General features: G+C 46.3%; 2 protein-coding genes across 3 annotated transcripts in view; one reads left to right on the forward strand and one right to left on the reverse strand.

The window, feature by feature from the left end:
• Nucleotides 1-11,045, forward strand: part of COL17A1 (collagen type XVII alpha 1 chain) — a 51,140-nt gene extending 40,095 nt beyond the window's left edge. Inside the window, exons 37-55 of the mRNA XM_055242819.2 lie at nt 35-76; nt 261-314; nt 997-1,056; nt 1,410-1,436; nt 1,749-1,781; nt 1,870-1,944; nt 2,268-2,318; nt 2,861-2,983; nt 3,586-3,723; nt 4,347-4,415; nt 4,827-4,967; nt 6,764-6,853; nt 6,954-7,064; nt 7,558-7,704; nt 7,997-8,386; nt 8,955-9,092; nt 9,362-9,424; nt 9,576-9,656; nt 10,040-11,045. Coding sequence (XP_055098794.2) covers nt 35-76; nt 261-314; nt 997-1,056; nt 1,410-1,436; nt 1,749-1,781; nt 1,870-1,944; nt 2,268-2,318; nt 2,861-2,983; nt 3,586-3,723; nt 4,347-4,415; nt 4,827-4,967; nt 6,764-6,853; nt 6,954-7,064; nt 7,558-7,704; nt 7,997-8,386; nt 8,955-9,092; nt 9,362-9,424; nt 9,576-9,656; nt 10,040-10,095 — 1,889 coding nt within the window. The 3' untranslated portion in view covers nt 10,096-11,045. The remainder of the gene's footprint in view (nt 1-34; nt 77-260; nt 315-996; nt 1,057-1,409; nt 1,437-1,748; nt 1,782-1,869; nt 1,945-2,267; nt 2,319-2,860; nt 2,984-3,585; nt 3,724-4,346; nt 4,416-4,826; nt 4,968-6,763; nt 6,854-6,953; nt 7,065-7,557; nt 7,705-7,996; nt 8,387-8,954; nt 9,093-9,361; nt 9,425-9,575; nt 9,657-10,039) is intronic.
• Nucleotides 11,046-13,103: 2,058 nt separating this feature from the next.
• Nucleotides 13,104-21,882, reverse strand: part of SLK (STE20 like kinase) — a 62,760-nt gene continuing 53,981 nt past the window's right edge. For both annotated transcript variants that reach the window (XM_055250031.2, XM_055250041.2), the window contains 2 exons: nt 20,840-20,953; nt 13,104-16,887 (listed from right to left, as the gene is read on the reverse strand). In XM_055250031.2, coding sequence (XP_055106006.2) covers nt 16,741-16,887; nt 20,840-20,953 — 261 coding nt within the window. In that variant the 3' untranslated portion in view covers nt 13,104-16,740. The remainder of the gene's footprint in view (nt 16,888-20,839; nt 20,954-21,882) is intronic.

Here is a 21,882-nt window from a genome sequence, read left to right on the forward strand (position 1 = left end):
CTCAGCATGGCCTCTTCCTTGCTCTCTTCTGCAGGGCCTTCCATTCCAGGCCCACCAGGACCCCGAGGCCCACCAGGTGAGAGCCGAGCTTACCACTGGGAGGTGGGAAGGGGAGGTGAGAGGTGGGTAACAATGGGACCCTGAGCCCGGGGCCCTCTGGGCTGTCTTATAGGAAAGAGCTTCCCTGCCGCCGCCTCCTGAGCAGAGGGTTCCTGGCTCCCCTCTTGGCACTAATAAGTCTTGGGGGTTCTCTTTCCTAGGGGAGGGTTTGCCAGGCCCACGAGGCCCACCAGGCTCGTTCCCGCCCAACTCAGGTAATATCAGGGAGTCAAGTCGCACCTGTTCTCCACCTCAGCCCTTGTCCTGCCACGAATTGTGGCCATAGCCTTGTGGTCACAACCTACTCACCAGGCTTCCTGCTCCTGACTTCCATGGGGATGTGTTTATATAATCTTCCTGCTTGCTGCACATGGAGGGAATAACCATGTCAACCCAACCACCCTGGTAGTCTGGCCTGAGGGAGGGAGCCAGCTCTGCCCTTGGGGAGCTTCTGGCCTAACCGAGGAGACCTGGTTCCTATCCTTGGGGAGCCCAGGTCTGATAAAGTAGGCAGGATACATGCACATGAAGTAAGTGCTGACAGTGCAACATAGAAGCTTATGGAAATAACTTCAAAGCAAACATTAGGCCAGAACCTGTTCCTAGTGGAAAATCCATCCACTCATCCATTTATCCATCCAACTTCCCATCCACCTACCCATCCATCCATCCATCCATCCATCCACCCACCCACCCACCCATTTATCCACCCACCCATTCATCTATCCATCCACCCACCCACCCACCCATTCATCCACCCACCCATTCATCCATCCATCCACCCATCCATCCATCTGACAAGTATTGATTGAGCATCTATGTTGTCAGGTGCTGTGCTAAGTGCTGCTTCCTCACAAATATCAGTGTCCATACTCAAACTATTTCTTTCCTCTGCAGAAGCCTTCCTCTCTGGCCCCCCAGGCCCACCTGGCCCCCCAGGTCCCAAGGGAGACCAAGGTGAGAACAGTGTATCAGGGAACCCAGAAGCCAGTATGTGTCCTCTGTTTACCTGCTGGTTGCCAGGAGGGTTTGGATGAAGCTGAATGAGCTGGGACATTTTTGCGTCCTTCTGCCTTATCCCATTAGGAGCTCAGCAGCAGCCTGGAGCGAAGGTAGGGGGGAGGCACAATAGTCAGAAACTCTACAAAGGATAGCCACCCAACATTGGCCTAGTGAGAGGACAGGCACAGGGAACCCCAAGTTCTATATTTGCTCTAGCATTGGAGCCCCTATCCCCTCCTCCATGGGCGCATTGAAGCCACAACACCTGGTTGGTACCTGTCTCATAGCTCTCTGCCTTTTTCCCTCAGGTCCCCCAGGCCCCAGAGGACACCAAGGTACAGTAGAGCTGGCATCAAACAAAACCTGGGGTAGAGGTGGGGGTGGCAAAAGCTCACCTCCCAAGAGCTTTGAGCTTGATAGAAAGGCACCTGGTGCAAATAAGCAAGAGTAGAGCAGTGTGTCTCTAGGAATGGTTGGGTGTGTGCGTGGGTGTAGTGCAAGTGTGCGTGCGTGTGTGTGTGGCATCTCTAGGTACTGCCCAAAGGGCAACACAGCCCCAGCAATCATGGATCTTGGGGGGGCTCTACGGGGCTGTTAGTGGGTGAGAAAAGTGAGACTGATTGTCCCTCTCTTGGTGTGTTCCTCAGGCGAGCAAGGCCTTCCAGGTTTCTCAACCTCAGGTAAGGGCTGAGCCCCGCCCCATTCTGGCTCTGGCCAGAGCCTCTCCAAACCCTGGCTGACTGCACTGTGTGTGTTTTTGGCTTCCAGGGTCCAGTTCTTTTGGACTCAACCTGCAGGGACCACCAGGCCCACCTGGCCCCCAGGGACCCAAAGGTGACAAAGGTCAGTGAGGGAGCAGCGAGAAGGTGGTGACGAGTAGGGGTGAGCCTGGTGCCCAGAGCCCAGAGCCTGAAGAGATGGCAGCAAGTACTTATCAGTGTAAAGTCTTGGGAGAGAGAAGAGGCTGGAGGAAGGAAAGGCCAGAGGGAGGAAGGGACAAGGACATGGAGATACAGCCTCTGTACAAGGGAGCTGTGGTATTATTACAAAAATGAGGCCAAGAGACATGGGACGATTGTTGAGACACACACTAGTAAGTGTGATTTGGCTTAACCAGGGAAGGCTTCCTGGAGGAGGTGAGGCAAACTTCTCATTTTGGATTCCAGGTGATCCAGGTGTTCCAGGGGCTCTTGGCATTCCTAGTGGTCCTTCTGAAGGTAAGAACTGAAAGTGACCAAAGTTCCTCTCCGCTTCTTCTGGTGAAGGCTGATCATTCCAGTGAGGATGTTGCTCTATTCGTTCATTCATTTCTCCATGATTCATTGTTGATTGGCTGTCTTCTCCATGTGCTAGGACCTATGAGCTGCCTTTAAGGAGGTTACGAGTTATTGGGTTGAGGGGGAGGACCCAGGCACATATAATGATACCTAACAATGCAGACACCGCATGATGGAGAACAGACAGACCCAGGGTGCTGGGGAGTTGAGAGAAGGGGGATGCGATGTTGGGGGTCCTTCAGCAGGTTGCAGAAGGAAAGGGCAGTTTGGCCTGGGGCAGCTTCCTAGCTCTGTGACACTTTCAGACAGCGGCTGCTACAGGTTGTCCTTTCTTCTCTTCTCGGGAACCCTTCTCCTTGCCACTATCCTATTTCTCCCCCTGAGATGACCCTCCCTCCTCAGACCATGGAAGCTATTCCTGGGCCCGTTTGTCTGACCCCAGGGTGGAGAAACCAACACAGGACACTTTCTCTTTGCTGCAGGGGGATCATCAAGTACTACGTACGTGTCAGGCCCACCAGGGCCCCCTGGGCCCCCTGGGCCTCCAGGCTCTATCAGCAGCTCTGGCCAGGAGATTCAGCAGTACATCTCTGAGTACATGCAGAGTGAGTAGCCGGCCGCCGCAAGCCGTGGGGACAAGAACATGGAGATACGGTCTCTTTGCAAGGGAGCTGTGGTATCATCACAGAAATGAGGCTAAGAGACATGGGACGATGTAGGGCAGTGGGATTGTGTGTGTGTGTGTGTGTGTGTGTGTCTGTGTCCAGGCCCAGGTCTTCCCCCTGCAGAGCCAGGCCTACAGGCTTGTGAGCTCCCCAACACCAGCCTTCTCATAGCTGCCCCCGACACAACCTCACCTCGCCCACACACCCTGGGGAGGAGGCTGGCGCACATGTTCATCCCCATGCACGCACATGCTTTCACACCACACCTTGCATGTGCTCATTTGTCAAATGGGTGGCTGGCTGGAGTCTTGCTGGTCCACAGCCCTCATGGGCCACTTGACCCAGCTCAGGCCTCTGCCTCAGTTTCTCCATCTGTAATTAGGGGAAGGACAATGAGGGGAAGTCTAGGCTCCCTCCTGGCCCAGCCTTGGGCCCATGTGTGGGGCGGGGCAGGCATGTTATCATGTGCTTCAGGTCACCTCCATGGGGAGAACATGTCCTCTTGGGACAGGCTTGACTTTGTTTTGTTCCTTGGTCGGCAGGTGACAGTATTAGATCTTACCTATCCGGAGTTCAGGGTCCCCCGGGCCCACCTGGTCCCCCAGGACCTGTCACCACCATCACAGGCGAGACTTTCGACTACTCAGAGCTGGCAAGCCACGTTGTGAGCTACTTACGGAGTAAGCCCTTCCCCACGCCCTGCACCTGGCACCTTCCCCACGCCCTGCACCCGGCACCTTCCCCACGCCCTGCACCGGGCACCTTCCCCACGCCCTGCACCTGGCACCTTCCCCACGCCCTGCACCTGGCACCTTCCTCGTGTGGGTCTGCTTTTGCTCCCAGAGCCTCATCTCCTCGTTTGCTGTTTGCTTTGCCCTTCTCTGGAATATGAGTTTTAATTCTGAATTCATAATAATCGGGCCACTGGGATACAATGTCAACAAGGGTCTGTCCAGATTCAGGGCGGCCACAAGGGAGAGACACCGAGTGAGACTTCCTGCAATCGACTAATGTGTTCCTAATTATAGATTCTTCCCACCTGTGCATGAAGATTGGCAGCATCTGGCAGGCATTAGGCTAAAGCATGTTCTTGAAAGTAAACTTCCTTTCTTACCAAAAAAAAAAAAAATCCCGACAACAGTAATTGACTTTGTTATGCTTTCAAAATAGCCTCATAATACTCCATTCATCCATTTCCCCCAAAGACAAACAGCTCAGTGACCGGGCCTTTCAGATTCTGGAATAATGAGGGTGTTGCTTCAGTACCTGCTAAGCAGGTAACCTGAGGTTTTCTTCCCGACAGCTTCGGGGTACGGCGTCAGCTTGTTCTCGTCCTCCATCTCTTCTGAAGACATCCTGGCTGTGCTGCAGCGTGAGTCACCTGTGGGGGCATCGCGGCTGGGACTATCTTTGCTTTCTCCTGGCCTCACTCGTCAGGCAAACTTTGTCCTCGTCTGAGCCTTAGAAGGGCTGCAAGAGGGAGGCAGAGTCCTTTGGACAAAGAGCCACTTATTGCTCTGATCTGCTTGCTGAGTCAGCAAACCGGCTGGAAAGGGGGCAGGAAATGTCCTCCCAAGCCCCAATGCCAGGCAAACTGGCAGGTGTCCCTTCAGGAACCTGGTAGCTTGCTGGTGTCCCCCCTGAACACTGTGGGCCTGCGGACCCAGAACTCACAAATGTCGCGCAGGAGCCAGTTTGTGCGGGGAGCCCAGGCTGCGGCTGGACCACGGCTGGGACCCCCATGGCCTGGGTGGGTCCTGCTAGTGCATCCTCTCCTCTCCAGGGGATGACGTGCGTCAGTACCTACGTCAGTACCTGATGGGCCCTCGGGGTCCGCCAGGGCCACCAGGAGCCAGTGGAGATGGGTCCCTCCTGTCTTTGGACTATGCAGAGCTGAGTAGTCGCATTCTCAGCTACATGTCGAGTAAGTGTCTGCAGGAGGGGTGGTTGGGAAGGGCCTGGGATGACTGGGATGAGGCCTCGCAGCATAAACTTCCCTGTGATTGCCCCACTGACCCCCACCTACCAGATTGCACCAACCCCAGCAATGAGCAGTGCTCAGAGCCGTTCAAACCTGTGAGCCTGGAGGAGGTCAAGAAGCATGGCAAGAAAAGCCAAAACGGGGATCTCAGGCACTGACTCGTGTGCAGTCTACAAACAACTCTCTCTCTCTCACACACACACACACACTCACTCACTCCCATACACACACACACTCACACACACACTCCCATACACACACACACTCACATACACACACACACTCACTCCCATACACACACTCACTCCCATACACACACACACTCACTCCCATACACACACACACACTCCCATACACACACACTCACTCCCATACACACACACACACTCCCGTACTCACACACACTCACTCCCATACACACACACTCCCATACACACACACTCACTCCCATACACACACACACTCACACACACACTCCCATACACACACACTCACATACACACACACACTCACTCCCATACACACACTCACTCCCATACACACACACACACTCCCGTACTCACACACACTCACTCCCATACACACACACTCCCATACACACACACTCACTCCCATACACACACACACACTCCCGTACTCACACACACTCACTCCCATACACACACACTCCCATACACACACACTCACTCCCATACACACACACACTCACACACACACTCCCATACACACACACTCACATACACACACACACTCACTCCCATACACACACTCACTCCCATACACACACACACACTCCCGTACTCACACACACTCACTCCCATACACACTCACTCCCATACACACACACTCCCATACACACACACTCACTCCCATACACACACACACTCACACACACACTCCCATACACACACACTCCCACTCTCACACACACACTCCCACTCTCACACACACACTCCCATACACACACACACTCCCATACACACATACTCCCATACTCACACACACACTCCCATGCACACACTCCCATACTCACACACACACTCACTCCCATACACACACACACTCCCGTACTCACACTCCCATACACCCATACACACACTCTCATATGCACACACTCCCATACACACACACTCATACACACACACACATTCCCATACACACGCTCCCATACACACTCCCGTACTCACACACTCCCATACACATATACACACACACTCCCGTACACACACACACACTCTCATACACACGCCCATACCCTCACTCCCATACACACATACAGCCATTCTCACACACACTCCCATGCACACACTCCCATACACACTCCCACACACTCCCATGCACACACACTCCCGTACTCACACTCCCATACACCCATACACACTCTCATATGCACAAACTCCCATACACACACACTCACACATATACACATTCCCATACACACGCTCCCATACACACACACTCCCGTACTCATGCACACTCCCATACACTCCCATACACACACTCACTCCCATACACAGACATACACACACACACACACAGAATGAAGCACACAGGCACCTGGACCTGCTTCTCCGGCCCCGTAGGCCCCTCCGCTCCTCCTCTCTGCCTCTCTTCCTGCCACCATCTCTTCTCTTTCTTGGACCCCACTTCTGTCCAAACCTCTTCTGTGTCCGACCTCCTCTCTGACAGGTGTTTCCATCTGCCTCCCCCTGCCTGATCTGAATCCGTCACATCCCTAGGTTCTGGGATCAGCATTGGGCTTCCTGGTCCCCCGGGGCCCCCTGGCTTGCCAGGAACCTCCTATGAGGAGCTCCTCTCCTTGCTGCGAGGTAAGGCCCAGCAGGGAACATCTGTCCAAGTGGTTGGGGAGGAAGCAGAGTCCCTTGGCCCAGGCCAGGACTGACTCCGTGCCCTCCCTTTGTGTCTCAGGGTCTGAATTCAGAGGCATCGTTGGACCCCCAGGTCCCCCGGGTCCACCAGGGATCCCAGGCAATGTGTGGTCCAGCATCAGCGTGGAGGACCTCTCGTCTTACTTACATAGTAGGGCACCGTGGAGTGGGATGGGGAGGGCAGGGGATGCAGCTGGGCCTTGGGGGCTCCCATGGGCTTTAGCAAGGGCAGTCCAAGTGCTCCTGGAGCCTGTACAGGGCTGGGTGCAGGGCCCTGGAGAGCGTCACATGTGCTGGCAACGGGCCTTCAGCCGTGGCAGGGACGGAGATGGGGAGCGATGGCTTTCCCAGGTGCAGCCCAGTGTGTGATTAGGGCCGACCTGGGGCTCCACCTCTCAGTGACTGGAGGGCTGAGTTGAATGAGGCTCAGAATTGGGAGTGGGAGAACCTGACGGAACAGCCATTCCTGGATGATGTCAGGAAACAGCAGGCTCTGGCCTCCTGCTTTTCTCTCCTCCCATCACCTGGGAGGCCCAGCCTCATCCCCTCCTTTCAGGTGGGGCCCACAGCGCCCCGAGCACAGGCTGGGAATTCAGCTTCCTCCGCAGCCTACCCCGACCTTTCTTTCTCTTCCTTCTGCCCAGCTGCCGGCTTGTCATCCATCCCAGGCCCTCCAGGACCTCCTGGTCCCCCAGGGCCTCGAGGACCCCCGGGCGTCTCAGGAGCCCTGGCAACCTATGCAGCTGAAAACAGCGACAGCTTCCGGAGCGAGTTGATCAGCTACCTCACAAGTAGGTGCCCCGACGGTGATGCCCAACCAGGCACCCCGCAGGCCTTGCTTTTCCCTGTAAGTGGGGCAGGGAGGCACTTAAAGGGACAGGAAGGCCACACACGAGAGCCACTGGTGGGGTAAGCGTAAGCCCGGTTTCCTTCCACACCAAAATTCTCCCACTCGGGTACAAGAATCCTGAAGTTCACTTCTGGTCTCTCAGGGGCATTGACACCCTGGGAGAGACTCCCTAACTCCCAAGTCTCTCTCCACCGAGATCTGAGCTCTCACTCATGCAGCTTCTCACCCTGCAGGTCCTGATGTGCGCAGCTTCATTGTTGGCCCCCCAGGCCCTCCTGGGCCACAGGGACCCCCTGGGGACAGCCGCCTCCTGTCCACGGATGCCTCCCACAGTCGGGGTAGCAGCTCCTCCTCACACAGCTCATCTGTCAGGCGGGGCAGCTCCTACAGCTCTTCCATGAGCACAGGAGGAGGTGGTGCAGGCTCCCTGGGGGCAGGTGGTGCCTTTGGTGCAGCTGCAGGAGACGGGGGCCCCTATGGCACTGACATCAGCCCAGGCGGAGGCTATGGGGCAGCAGCAGAAGGCGGCATGTATGGTGGCAACGGCGGACTATTCAGGGCTGACTTTGCTGGAGGTCTGGATTACAATGAGCTGGCTGTGAGGGTGTCAGAGAGCATGCAGCGTAAGTGGGGACATTTAGGCCTTGGTGCTGGGGGGAAGGAGCATGGGAGCATCTCCAGACTGGCTTTCTTGTTTGTGGAACCCCAGGCTGTGAAGACAGAATCAGGCAGGCAGGGGCTGGAGGGGACAGACAGCCCCAGCCTAGCTCTCAGCCCACTCAGCTCAAGGAGCCCCAGCCCTGGGACCTGAGCTGTGGGGAACAGAGCACGCTGGGCGCTTTGTACTTTGCTTTCCCAACACCTAACTCGTTCTGGGTCCCAGATGAGTCATATGACCATGCTGGTTTTTCTGCTGGGGCCAAGAGAAAGATGTTGGCTAAGAGTCCTTTCCCTGTGCAGCTTAACAGCACAGTTACACAGTCAACAAGCTTTTGATGCCGGCCCGCAGCAGGAAGAGACCCGTGCCAGTCACACAGTGGAATACAAAGGAAGTTAGAGGGCTTCACCCTTGCTGCGGCTTGATCTAGTTCAACTGCTTTGGGAGTTTGACACTTGGAGGGCACTGTGCTCCTGCTGAAGAGGGTACTGGGCGATCCCTGCTTCCTGTGCCCAAGCTCTGGTGTTTTACAGGTCAGGGCCTACTGCAAGGGATGGCCTACACTGTCCAGGGCCCACCAGGCCGGCCTGGGCCGCAGGGGCCACCCGGCATCAGCAAGGTCTTCTCTGCCTACAGCAACGTGACTGCAGACCTCATGGACTTCTTCCGAAGTAAGGGCATCCAACTGCTTTCCCAGCACCTGCCTCACTGCATAGGTTCCCACGAGTCTGCTCCAGAGACACCAGTCTCATGAGAAACCTCCAGTTATTAACATTTGAGATGCTCAAAATTAGACAACTTCTATAAATTCTGAACTTTGTTTCCTCTTACATGTCCAAACTCCATCACTATCTCTCTGTGTTACTCTGAACAAATGACTTGATGTCTCAAGCTTCCAGGTGATCAAGACTCTAAGGCCAGTGTTTCCTTGCTTTTGCAGCTTATGGAGCCATTCAAGGACCCCCAGGGCAAAAAGGAGAGATGGGCACTCCAGGACCCAAAGGTAAGTGGTGGCAGAGAGTCAGTCCCTGGATCCTGTGTTAACACCCACCTCGTACTGAAAAGCAGCTCCTGTGCTGGTGCCACACCGGCTATCTGTGCCCTCAGTCCCCAGACTCATGTATTACTTAGTTATGCCCCATTTATCCTTCCAGGTGACAGGGGCCCTGCTGGGCCACCAGGTCATCCTGGGCCACCTGGCCCTCGAGGGCACAAGGGAGAAAAAGGAGACAAAGGTAAGTGTTGACTGCTCCATGTTTTGCATGTTCTGGAGAGCTGCAAGGCTGACGCTCAGTAGAGAAGCAGGTGATTTGTTCCAGAGCAAGCCTGAGAAATTCAGGCAAATGCCAATTACTCCAGGCAGACACTGCCAAAAGCAGAATTTGCATAACAATCCCATTCACAGTGAGGAAGAAAAGGAGAGTGTCAAAGCAGGGAGGAAAAGGAGAACCAACCTGGTGTTGAAATGGGGCAAACAAGTTAAATAAATGTAGTCTTACAAAAGATTTCACCTTTGAAGCCATCTTTGCAGTAGTTACGGTTGCCATAATTGCCCAAGCCAAGATCCCCACAGGCCACAAGACATGTTTTAACTTCCTACTGATCTTCTAACTTTCAGGTGACCAAGGCTATGCTGGGCGGAGAAAGAGAAGAAGTATTGCTGTCAAGCCATAAGCTAGCCATGGCAGGACAGCTCCTGGACCAGGTCTCATAATGCATGTGGCACTTAGGTCCAAGCTCTCCAGAGGGTGAAAGCTGGAGTCTGTCAATGTCCTACTGAGACAGCATAGCCAACCTAGCTAGCAACATTTGTTTTAGTCTGAACAATATATACTTATAGAATTCAGTCAAAGATACACAATCTGAAACAGCTTCATGGGGTGGACTCTAAGAGTAGTTGCAATGTTTTAGAATGAGACTTACTTCTCTGCTATCTAGATCTGAACTCCTTGGCTTCTTTACTTAGTTCAAGCCCCAGCCTCGGAAAGCCAGTTACATAAAAGTTGGCTCTGAAGTCTTAGAGCTTTGCCTAAATATGAGCCCAGAAAAGGGAGGATGGGGGTGGGGTGCCTTCCTGGAGGTGACACTTGATGGAGGTGTGTTCTGGTTACTGCTCTAAGGCTGTGCCATCAGCTCCTTCCTCCCCTGTTCATTCTGCATTCTCTAGTCAGTTGGCTAAGAAGTGACTCTTGCAACTAAAAAAATTAAGAAATTCACTTCCCCTCCAGGAGGTGATAGGGTTTCTAATGGTTATATGTATATCACATTCCCATTTGCTTAGAAAGTCTGATTGCAGCTATGATTGTCCACAGGCCCATGCTAGAGTTCATGGATATGTTATACTGAACCAGGCCAGAGCAAACAGAAAAAGAAGGGTGAAGGGCAGTGGACAAGGAAGGAATAAAGGGAGAAGGGGGAAAACAGAAAACCTGATGCTGGGGACACAGCATCAGCTCAAGACGTCACCCTCCGTTCTGCACTCAGAAAATGGCACTTGGGGGACTGGGCGCAGTTGTTGGTCTTTAACCACTTTTCAATGTCTAAAAACATTTGTTTGTGGTCTATAAGATGAAACATCATTTCAATTGTAAAATTTCCCATTAAAGTTTTTTTTTCTTTTTTAATATCATGTTTAATGTGATTCATCTGACCAAAGAAAGATTAAAAAATAGTCTGGGTTAACTGGGTCTGACTCTAACACTGTTTATTACAAACACAAGAAAACAAAAGTGGTTGTATTTTGGGGCACAGCTTCTGGTATTTCATTCAATCCCTGAGGTCTTTAAAGGCAAATCTTTAGATACCTGCAACTAGGAACTCAATCTGGGGATTTTACAAAGCATATGAAAGTTTTCCCTAAGCACAAGTTATTTGAAATAAACATGCAACAAATGAGCAAGAAGATTCCTTGCAATTAGGTAGTGCTTTATCCTGGGGCAATGGAATTATGATTGTAGGGCAAGTAATATGTGGAATATAGAAACTTCTATTAAAGAAAAATGTACAAATCTCAAATGCCCCAAAGAAATGCACAGTAAAATCAGACACTCCAATTCAGAAGAGACTATACTTAGCCACTGTGAATTTGTTACAAGTTGTGACTCTCAAATTGCTGGATAATTAAAAATGGGATTAAATTACATCTACTTCTACACCACTACTCTTCTAAAAAGACTATTTTCCATAAGGTCTCTGCTGAGTATCTCATATTATCCCAGAAAACACACTCCACTTGTTTCCTCTATATCAAACAACCACTAACGGCAACAACCAGTCAAGCACTACAAACTCTACGTGGTCTTTTAGCCTCTTTTATTATATCCTGATAACTGCCTGCTATGAATTAACGAGAATTTTTTAAAAATGAGGCTGGGCGCGGTGGCTCATGCCTGTAATCCCAGAATTTCGGGAGGCCGAGGTGGGCAGATTGCTTAAGCCCAGGAGTTCGAGACCAGCCTGAGCAACATGGCAAAACCCCATCTCTACTAAAAATACAAAAAAACTAGCCGACATGGTTGGCGGGCACCTGTGATCCCAGCTACTTGGGAGGCTGAGGCTGAAGAATCACTTGAACCCAGGAGGTGAAGGTTGCAGTGAGCCGAGAACGCACCATTGCCCTCCAGCCGGCGAGACTCCATCTCAAATAATAAAACAAAAATAAAATAAAAATTAGTTCATACAGCCTTCAGATTTCAAACAACTTGAGTTTTACTGTCTAATGAAAACTATTGTGTATAATAAAGGAATTGTGCCTTTTAAATAATTTTTTTTCAAAAGAATTCATTAGTTTTACCCAAAGGCTGAATTTTTTACTTTTTAATTGTAGCTTTTACACTTATTAAAAGTAACTTCCAAAAAAAGGGGGGAAAAGATGTTTTGACCCTTTTAAAAAAAGTAGCTTTAGGGGTTCAAGTATTATATCCCCTTTAATAGTGATCCTTATCTTGATTAATCAAGACATAGGAGTTTTTCCCTTGTTACTAGATTTACCTAAGATACCCAAAGTCTCATCGAGTTTTATGCTCAAGTAAAATAGGGTACAAGTCCAAACTTACTACCTTCTCTGGACAAAACTCAGAAAGAGGATGGGCAGATTTGAGGTTATGTCCTCAGCTGGATGGCAATGGATGTGAGCCTCTTTTGTTTCATTTTTTTTTTTTTAAGTCAAGAATGAGCTCAATAGTGCACAATGCTCCCAGATTAGAAAATGACGCTCCATGCCTCCCTCCAGCTGGACACGTGCCGGTGATGCTGCCTAGCGTCTACTGAATCTTGCATGAACATTATCAATGACGAAGAGACTATTTTTGCAGAAGTGAGGTCATATGATTTGTGAAATGCTTGGTGAGAAAAATCATCCATCCCAAGGGGGAAAGAAATTAAAAACATACACATATACACATAGGGTGACAGAAATATTTTAAGCACCTCCCAAAGGAGGGGTGTGCATGCTGAAAGACAACCCCCAGCAAGTTACCACTAAAAACTACATTTGAGTGTGTGTGTGTGTGTTTGCGTGTGTGCTGTGGACTACAGACAGCTAGGAATACTAACTCTGGAAGGGTCAGAAGACCTGGGGGGACTGCAAGCTTTACAATGTAACTAGGACCAACAACTGCAAAGTGTTCTCAGGCAGGACACTCCAGTTTCAAAGATTCTCAATAAAAGACTGCTTCCCAAAATTGATTAAGAAATAACTTTATTTTTCATGTGTCAATCCCATGATTGAAAAGACATGTTGCTCCCAAGTAGATAAGAGGCATAATCTGAAACAAAATTCTTTCCGAAAATTTAGCTTATCAACTCATTACACTGCAAACCAGAGAAGGAGCACAAAAAGCTGCAGCCCACATTGAAACCTGGCAAACACTCTCCGCCAAAATTAGTAGCAGGAATGTTAAAGCTTTATCAAAAACATGTCAGCAACGGAATAGCAACAATACAGCCATTAACTGTTGTGCCTTCAACTTAAGAAAAGCATTTAAAGCATCACCCCATTTCTTATAAAAATCATTTCTCAGAAAAGAATTGTTAATCAAAAGACTATTAGAACTGGAACGCTCTTCTTTCACTTCAGTTCTAGATTTTCTTTAATCAACAATATCTCTAGTTAATACTTGGACAGAATTTGGCTTCTCAGAAGCGTCTTTGTCATTTAAGTAGCGTGGAATGGGAAAAAGTGTGTAGTTACAAGGAAACTAGAAGAGTACAAAAAAATAGTCACTTCTGAAACTCACTGATGCTCAAGAAATCAGAGACCCTTCATTAAGGTGGGTCTCATATGCCTGAGAGCTTTGTGCTTGAGGAAGTATGACTTAGAGGTAGCTCTGGTTCTGGTAATTTATATTTAATTATAATTTGCTGTATCCTGTCACAAGAGAGTTCTAATATTTTCAGCAAAGTAAAAGCATTCAACATTTTTTCCTTACCCACCCTATAGCTTCCCCATAGAAAAAGATAAGAAAAAGCTTAATGTCACTCCACATAGAAGAGCAGCTAATTCAGCAATTCACACTGTATGGTTGTTAACAGGACTAGGAAAGGCAGCCTGGTGCCCCAAGCTGTAGGAGCTGGATCTGCAGAAGTATGCAGGTCTGCTGTGTTCACAGCACTCAGGGAAAGAGGGGAGGAGGTGGCTGATGAGGGTGCACGTTCGGAGAAGTTTTTATGTGTTTCATGGCATATTCTGCCACAGCAACAGAACCACCAAATCAGGAGTAGATTTGACTGTACTCTTCGATTTCAAAGAAGTCTGCGCCCCTCGCCCACTCGCCACCTACACTTCATGCAGGAAAGACAGATCACTATCATCTATTTGAATACAGGGCCTCAGAAGAGGTGGGCTGGTATGGGTACAAATGGCATATTTTATAACAAAACACTTTTTGAAAAGATTTATATAACTTTAAGTATTAAAATGAACGTTTTACCTCTACATACGTATCACTGTACAGTCTTGCACCCACACGATTATGGTCATATTTGAAAGCGAACTCAAGCACAAACACTGAATCCAAAAGGCAGTTTTAAGGGAGATCCAACCTTACCCACAGCGTCAGCCATTCCACTCTGAGCCTCTCTCCTTGAGTCAATACTCTGAATGTCAAGTTGAAAGGAACAGAAAGAATCAAATATTCAGACCAAATTAATCAGGCACCACACACTGTTTAGCACACAGGGTATCAATTAAATGATACTAGAAAAAAAAATGTCTACTGCCTGAGGTATTCATTTTTTAAAAGTCAATAAACTGAAAATTTCAAAGGAGAAAGTGGTATGAAAACGTTCCTTCCCAATCCCTCTTCAAATAAATCATTAAATACACTGGGCTACATTATACTGTCATTTTTATCATAACAATATAAACAATTTTTATCATCCTGAATATTACTTTATAAAGATATATATTTTAAAAGGCTTTCAAAACATTTTTCAACCCAGCATTTGAGAATAAAGCATTAAGAGTTTTGTATACAGTAACACGTTCATGTGATAAGTGTATGAATTTACAACTATACATAATATGTATATATATGTATATATATTTATATAAAAAACAAACTTGGCCAGAAGTTAAGGCTACCTACAAAGTTGTCCAAGTAAATTATGCTTGTCAAAACAATTATAAAATTAAAATCACACATGCATTTTTAAATCATCTAAATCACTGACAAACAAGGTTCAGCATCCAAAGTTTTCAAATTAACTGCAAGAAAGTGCTACAGACATTTACATTTTCTAAATATGAATCAGTGTTCCCACAAAGTTACACTTAAATTTTTCACCAGCCTCAAAAGTAATATAACTGAAAACAAACTTTCACAATTTGGTACCTAGCACTCTTAAGAGACAATAGGTTGAAAATGGCAGGCAGCAAGCATCATTCACAAATGTGCTGTCTCACACAGCAAAGTACAGTTTATAATACTGTCTGACCTGACACGTGGTTGAAATTCTAAGCCTCATAAGGGACTAGGAGTGAACATTTCATTAATAATTACACACATCAGCAACCACATAATAAAGGCTTCAGGCTTTTCCCACTCAAATCAAAGTGAATGATTTAAACATGGAACAAAATAAAACCAAGACATAAGTAGCCTCATTTCAAAATAAGGAAAAGTAATTTCTGACACGTGCCTAAATATTTAATTTAAACTTTTAAAAAAGTATTCTGAACAAATGCCTCTTTTAAGATTAATTTCCGAAGATATATTTATAAATATAACTCACAGCCTGCAGGCCTCTGACAGAGTTTTAAACAGAATTAGCTAAGATGGAGAGAAATCATTTAACCAGCTCAGGTATTATTTTAGAAAATAAACACAGATAGCTAAACCTACATTGCTTAAATTTCATGAGTTTTATACTTCCAATTTGCAATCTAAAAGCTACCTCTTTTTTTCATCTTTCCAAACTTTGTACATGTATTTTAGGATGAAAATTTCTATCAAATGGTAAGAGAAGCAAAAATTCCAAAACAACCATGTTTAATTCTAAAGATGTTTTTGTCCCTGTTGATCAAAAAGAAAATCCTACTTACAACTTGACTGAAATTTAGTGTTTTAGGCACTATCTTAAGAAAATTAGCACCCTCAATTATTAGCTCATGCCTAAAGAGGTAATTTGTTTTGACGAATCACTGAAATAATTTTTCTTTTTTAAAAGAGGTTGAGGCTGAGGCCGGAGAATGGCGTGAACCCGGGTGGCGGAGCTTGCAGTGAGCCAAGATAGCGCCACTGCAGTCCGGCCTGGGCGAAAGAGTGAGACTCCGTCTCAAAAAAAAAAAAAAAAGAGGTTGTTCCTATTTAAAGAAAAAAAATATTCATTTACTGAGTCAATAGCATATTTGAGCAAATCATAGCTTTTTTATGAGAGCTGATCCACCAAAAGAAAATTATCCCAACTCTCTACAGCAGAGCTTCAACTACAGAATTTAGGCATCATTGAGAAGTTACGTCAGGTAAGAAGAATTTATTAATACTTAGTGATGTAACAGTTTTTCTTAAATAACTTTAAACATTATTTCTCCAACAGTTTTCAGGTAGCAGTGTCTAAAGAACATAATCTTTAAGATGAATATACACAGTCACCTTAGTCACCAAGATGCTACTTTGCCAACATGGCCTAGCATCTGTCTTAGTTCGTTTTCCCTTCATCTTTGCTTAAAAACAAAACAAAACAAAAACAAAAAAAGAAAACACCTAGAAGGTGAGGCAGGTGATTGTCTTCGTGAGCTATCTGACAGACTGTGGCAGAAGATGAGAACAGAATGACATACTGAAAGAGCCAAACCCACACACAGAATGCTTCCCAGTGTTATGATCCGGTGGAATGCAAGCTGGGAATAGGATAAAATTTGGAAATCCGGCTCTGTGTTGATGGGTTAAGGCATTCAGACTCCCCAGTCATTTTAAAGAATACTTCCTGTTCCTGTAGTTTCCTGGCAAACTCTTCTTCCAGTGTCTTAAAAAGAAAGGGAAAAAGAAATTGTTGTGTGCTGGTATTATATATAGAATTTATGCTGACAGCCAAGATAAAACTACTTGTCCAAAACACTTTCTTTGTATATAATCCTCAAGAAGACACGCCTGCTCAATTTTTTAAGATCATAAGCTTTGCACAGCCCTATGTGCAAGTCCAGCTCAGCCACATACATGGACAATTTGGGTCCATTACTTACCTTCCCTATATTAGAAAACCACTTAATTCCTCAATTCCTCTGCTGTAAAAATAGGGATAATTTGCTATGTGAAGTCTAAATGTGATAATGATGTACTTACACATACTATGCACCCTAATATATGGTACCTATTATTAACTATTATCTGTTTCTCCCACATGGCACTTACCCCTGCCTACTTGTTATTTTAGTTACGATGCGCCTGTCTTTTCTTTCACACTAGACTATAATATAAGCTGTTTAAAAGTACAACCTAAACCAGAATCATTTTTACCCCCATAATACAGAGCAAAAATAAGTGCCTGAGAAATGTAAGAGGCACCGTTGTGATGTGAATGTCTGTGCCCCCCAAATCCATATAAAACCTAATCCCTAATGTGCGGGTACTATGCACAGAAGGTGGGACCTCTGAGAGGGGATGAGGTCATGAGGTGGAGCCCTCCAAATGGGATGAATGCCTTCATGAGGGGCTAAAGAGAGTTGTTATTCCGCCATGTGAGGACACAGTGAGAAGTCGGCAGTCTGTAACCCAAATGAGGGCCCTCACCAAAGCGTGACCGTGTTGGCACCCTGGTCTCAGACTCCCCAGCCTCCAGTTTATGGCATCTTGTTACAGGTATCAATGACTTTGTGGAGAAGTGATTCAGGGATAAGTGGTACTGTAGAGGTACAAAGCATAGGAAAAGAAGGAAGGATATAGGAGGGGTTCTCAAAAGAGGTGAAACATGAGCTTGGTGCTGAAGGAAAGATAAGAATTTGATAGGCAGTATGGGGAAGGCATGCCAGAAACAGAGCCGAAACACAGCACAAAGGCAGGAAGCTGAGGAGCTGGTATGAGGAGTGGCCACTATACCCAAGGCTGGAACATGAACTGGGAACAAAGTGGCTAGTGGGAGAGGAAGCTAGAAAGGGTGACTGTGACTCAGGTGTGGCACTATGAAGGCTTCGCAGTCAAACTGAGGCATTAATTTACATTTTACTCTGATGGAACTGAAGATTTCTCAACATCACTATGACAGTGTCAAGAGATGTTCTTGAGGATAAATCCTCCAGTGATGGCAGGCGAGTGGGAAGAAAGGAAATGGAACTAGAAACTAGAAGGCCCATTAGGACATTCCTGAACAATTTAAACAAGCACCAGGTTAGCAGTGAGAAAGAAAGGAGACACGTTATGAAAAAGAGTCCAAATTAATTGGCATCTGATTGAATGTAGGGTGTGACAGAAATGAAAAATAATTCTGGTTTCTAGCGTAGATGTCAGTTAAGAGAACAGGAATGCAGAAAAGAACATCTGATGGTGAGTGGGCTGCAGTGAGCGGGGAAAGGTGAGATGGAGATGAAGGAACATCTGGTGGTGAGTGGGCTGCAGTGAGTGGGGAAAGGTGAGATGGAGATAAAGGAACATCTGGCGGTGAGTGGGCTGCAGTGAGTGGGGAAAGGTGAGATGGAGATGAAGGAACATCTGGCGGTGAGTGGGCTGCAGTGAGTGGGGAAAGGTGAGATGGAGATGAAGGAAAAGGATGCTGAGTTTGGTTTTCTCTCCACTGAGTTTATACTCTTTAGTCAGCACTGAACAGGTATGTAGTCATCTGTACAATGTGCCAGGAACTGTTCTAGAAACTGGGTACATATCAATAAATGAAGCGATCATGGCACGCTTTTAAGGAGTTTATATTCTCACTCACCAGAAGCGACAATAAACAAATGTGTCTGATGGCGATGAATTGTTACAAAGAAAAACAAAGAAAGGAGAGCAGATACAGAACGTTTGGGGTTCAGTATAGGTGCTACTGAGATACAGTGACCAAAAAAAGGAACCACAAGGCCTAGGTGAAATGAGGAGGAGCAGAACACTCAGATGGAAAATGGGCACTTAGTGCTCAAACTGATAATAAAAACAAGAAACAATAATAGCAATAGCAACCATTCACTGAACCATTACTATAGCTCAGGTACTAGATAACTGCTATATAAACAACACCAAATAGATAGGTAGTATCACTCTCATTTTACAAATTAGGAAAACTAGGCCTAGAAATGGTAAGTGAGAATATTAATCAGTAAGTGTCAGTACTGAGATCTGAACCCACATCTGTATGACTTTACAATTCGTGCTCTATACAATCGCTACCATTTAAGTTTTGGAGTTGTCTATATGCAACAGTTGAAGCCATAACTAGCGATAAAATCATCAAGGTAAAGACTGTTCTTTACTAAAGGGGCAAAACTGAGAAATGTCTACATTTCAGGAGACAAAAGGGGATAAAGAACACAGAGAATGAGCAGGGCTGTGTCACAAAAGCCAGGTGAGAGGAGAATTTTAAGAAACAAGACTTTTAAGGAGAACAGTTAGATAAGGCCATAGGATTTGATTATCAGCAACTCACTTGTGACCACTGTCAACAAGTTCAACTAGGGTGTTTGAAGCAGATGCTAGGCTGCAAGTAGGTAAAGGAGATTTTTCACCATTTACAATTCTGTACCTTTTGAATTCTATACTATGTGAATACATTACCTATTCAAAAAATTTAACAATAAATAAAATTTAAATTAAAAAACCACACTATGGGCCGGGCATGGTGGCTCACGCCTGTAATCCCAGCACTTCGAGAGGCCCAAGCAGGTGAATCACCTAAGGTTAGGAGTTCGAGACCAGCCTGACCAACATGGCGAAGCCCCGTCTCTACTGAAAATACAAAAATTAGCCAGGTGTGGTGGCGGATGCCTGTAATCCCAGCTACCTGGGGGACTGAGGCAGAGGAATTGCTTGAACCCAGGAGGCGGAGGGTGCAGTGAGCCAAGATCACGCCACTGCACTCCAGCCTGGGAGACAGAGTGAGACTCCGTCTAAACAAACAAACAAAAAGCCACACTATGAACTCACTTAGTCATTTCACTTCCTTTGGCACATAGCTAAATACATATTTCCTTGATTGACTGATTGGATGGATGGAAGAAAGCAATGGTAGAAATGTATAGTAGGCAGGAAGCCCCCGCAAAACAAAGGTTTAAGTTTGAGTAGCCAAGGTTCAGAGGTCATATAGTGATAGCAAAAACTCTGGGTGAGATGGTTAGCCAGTAAGACCAGGTGAATAGGGTGTCAAGTACAAACAAGGGAAAGGGGTGAGACAGGGAAGACACCATCCCTATTTTACCAGATTTCAAGTTTACATAGAATACCAGGGCCTTTTAATATGGCTCCAGTTGACCTGTTCAGACTCAGCTGTCATCGCTTCCTTCCTTCCTCCCTAGTGACTACACACTGGCCCACACCCCCTCTTATACTCCAATGTCAGAGAACGATCTACAATTCTCTGTACACTTCCTTTTCACTCATTCTCTTCTCTCTACTCAGATCATCCCATTTCACTCCAATCAGCCCATCCGCTTAGCAAGTTCTTACTCATCTTTCAAGACTCACTTGGCTTGCAAGGCATCTCCTCTTGAAGACCTTCCCTGACTTACCCAGGCAGATTAAAGCTCTCCTCCTCCTCTGCTTACAAAATCTGTTCCTTTCTCTTGTATCCTGTACTCACCTCCTTCAGAGCAATGACCCTACCAATTCATAACTGCTTGTCACTAGATTCCACACCTTCTGGGGACAGAAATTTTGTCTTTTCATCTCTATGTTTCCTGCCCCTGACACTGTACCTGACACACAGTAGGTAAACAGCCAATAGCTGGGTAGACGGACAAGTATACATATATCATTTTAATTAAAGCTTTTAAAATTACCTTTTTCCTAGGTCTCAATTTCTCTCTCCACTCCTTTAATTCTTGGCTATGTTCCTCATCTAACTCCTTCAGTTTCTGAGTCTCATGCTCAACCAACAAGTGGCATTTTTCATTCTGAAAATAAAGTTGGGATTTAAAAAAATTTCAGATCAACTAAGCAATTTTTCACAAATACAATTATCTTCCATAATAATAAATTACTCATCAAATATCATGCTATTACTGAGATTCAAGTTTTCCTCTATAAAAACCAAGGGCCATGAATTAGGAAATGAATCATAGCTTCATTTTTACAAGTTTAGAAGCTAGAACTATTACATACAATATAAAAAGAACTTAAAAAGAACTAGCTTGAGCTTTTGTTTTTCCTTTCTAAGAAGATTTGCTCATAAAACTGACACTTCAGAAGGCAGCTTGCATACATTTTACCCGTGAGTACAGAATGTAGGATCTGGTACTAAAGGGTTGGCCTAATAGATCTATTCCTGTAATAGATCTATTGGCCCATTAGGCCAATCTATTAGGATCTGTTCTACTATAGTAAATTAAGCAAATATATAGATACCCACATTTATACACTACTCTGAAATCTTAAACATTTTAGATGGGCTGTACACTCTATGTAAGGTCCTAAATCAGCCCTCTCTCAAGTAACCTTTAAATTTCTTAGGAGAAAAATTCCCATGTATTTAACTTACCACTTATTTCAAAAACCTAGAAGAAAATAAACTATTTCCCTCTAAATGGAAAAGAAATGTTAAATTTAGAATCCGACAAAAAAATTCAGAATATGACAACAAAACTGTCTACATCATTTTGAAACTCTCCACATCTTCTTGCAAAATATACTAAAAACCATACTCAATACCGCTTTTGAAAGACTCAATTTCGTAGGTTACAATTTAGCTTCATGTTTACATTAATCATGGTTATATATAATCTACACAAGTGCCTATGATACTAAACTGATCTTCATTTGGATCTGTACAAAAAACAGAACCTCTCAAACCCAGCATGTTCGTAAGTATGATGCAGTTGACTTT

The sequence above is a fragment of the Symphalangus syndactylus genome, chromosome 2 (assembly GCF_028878055.3).
Source record: "Symphalangus syndactylus isolate Jambi chromosome 2, NHGRI_mSymSyn1-v2.1_pri, whole genome shotgun sequence".
NCBI classification, from domain to species: domain Eukaryota; kingdom Metazoa; phylum Chordata; class Mammalia; order Primates; family Hylobatidae; genus Symphalangus; species Symphalangus syndactylus.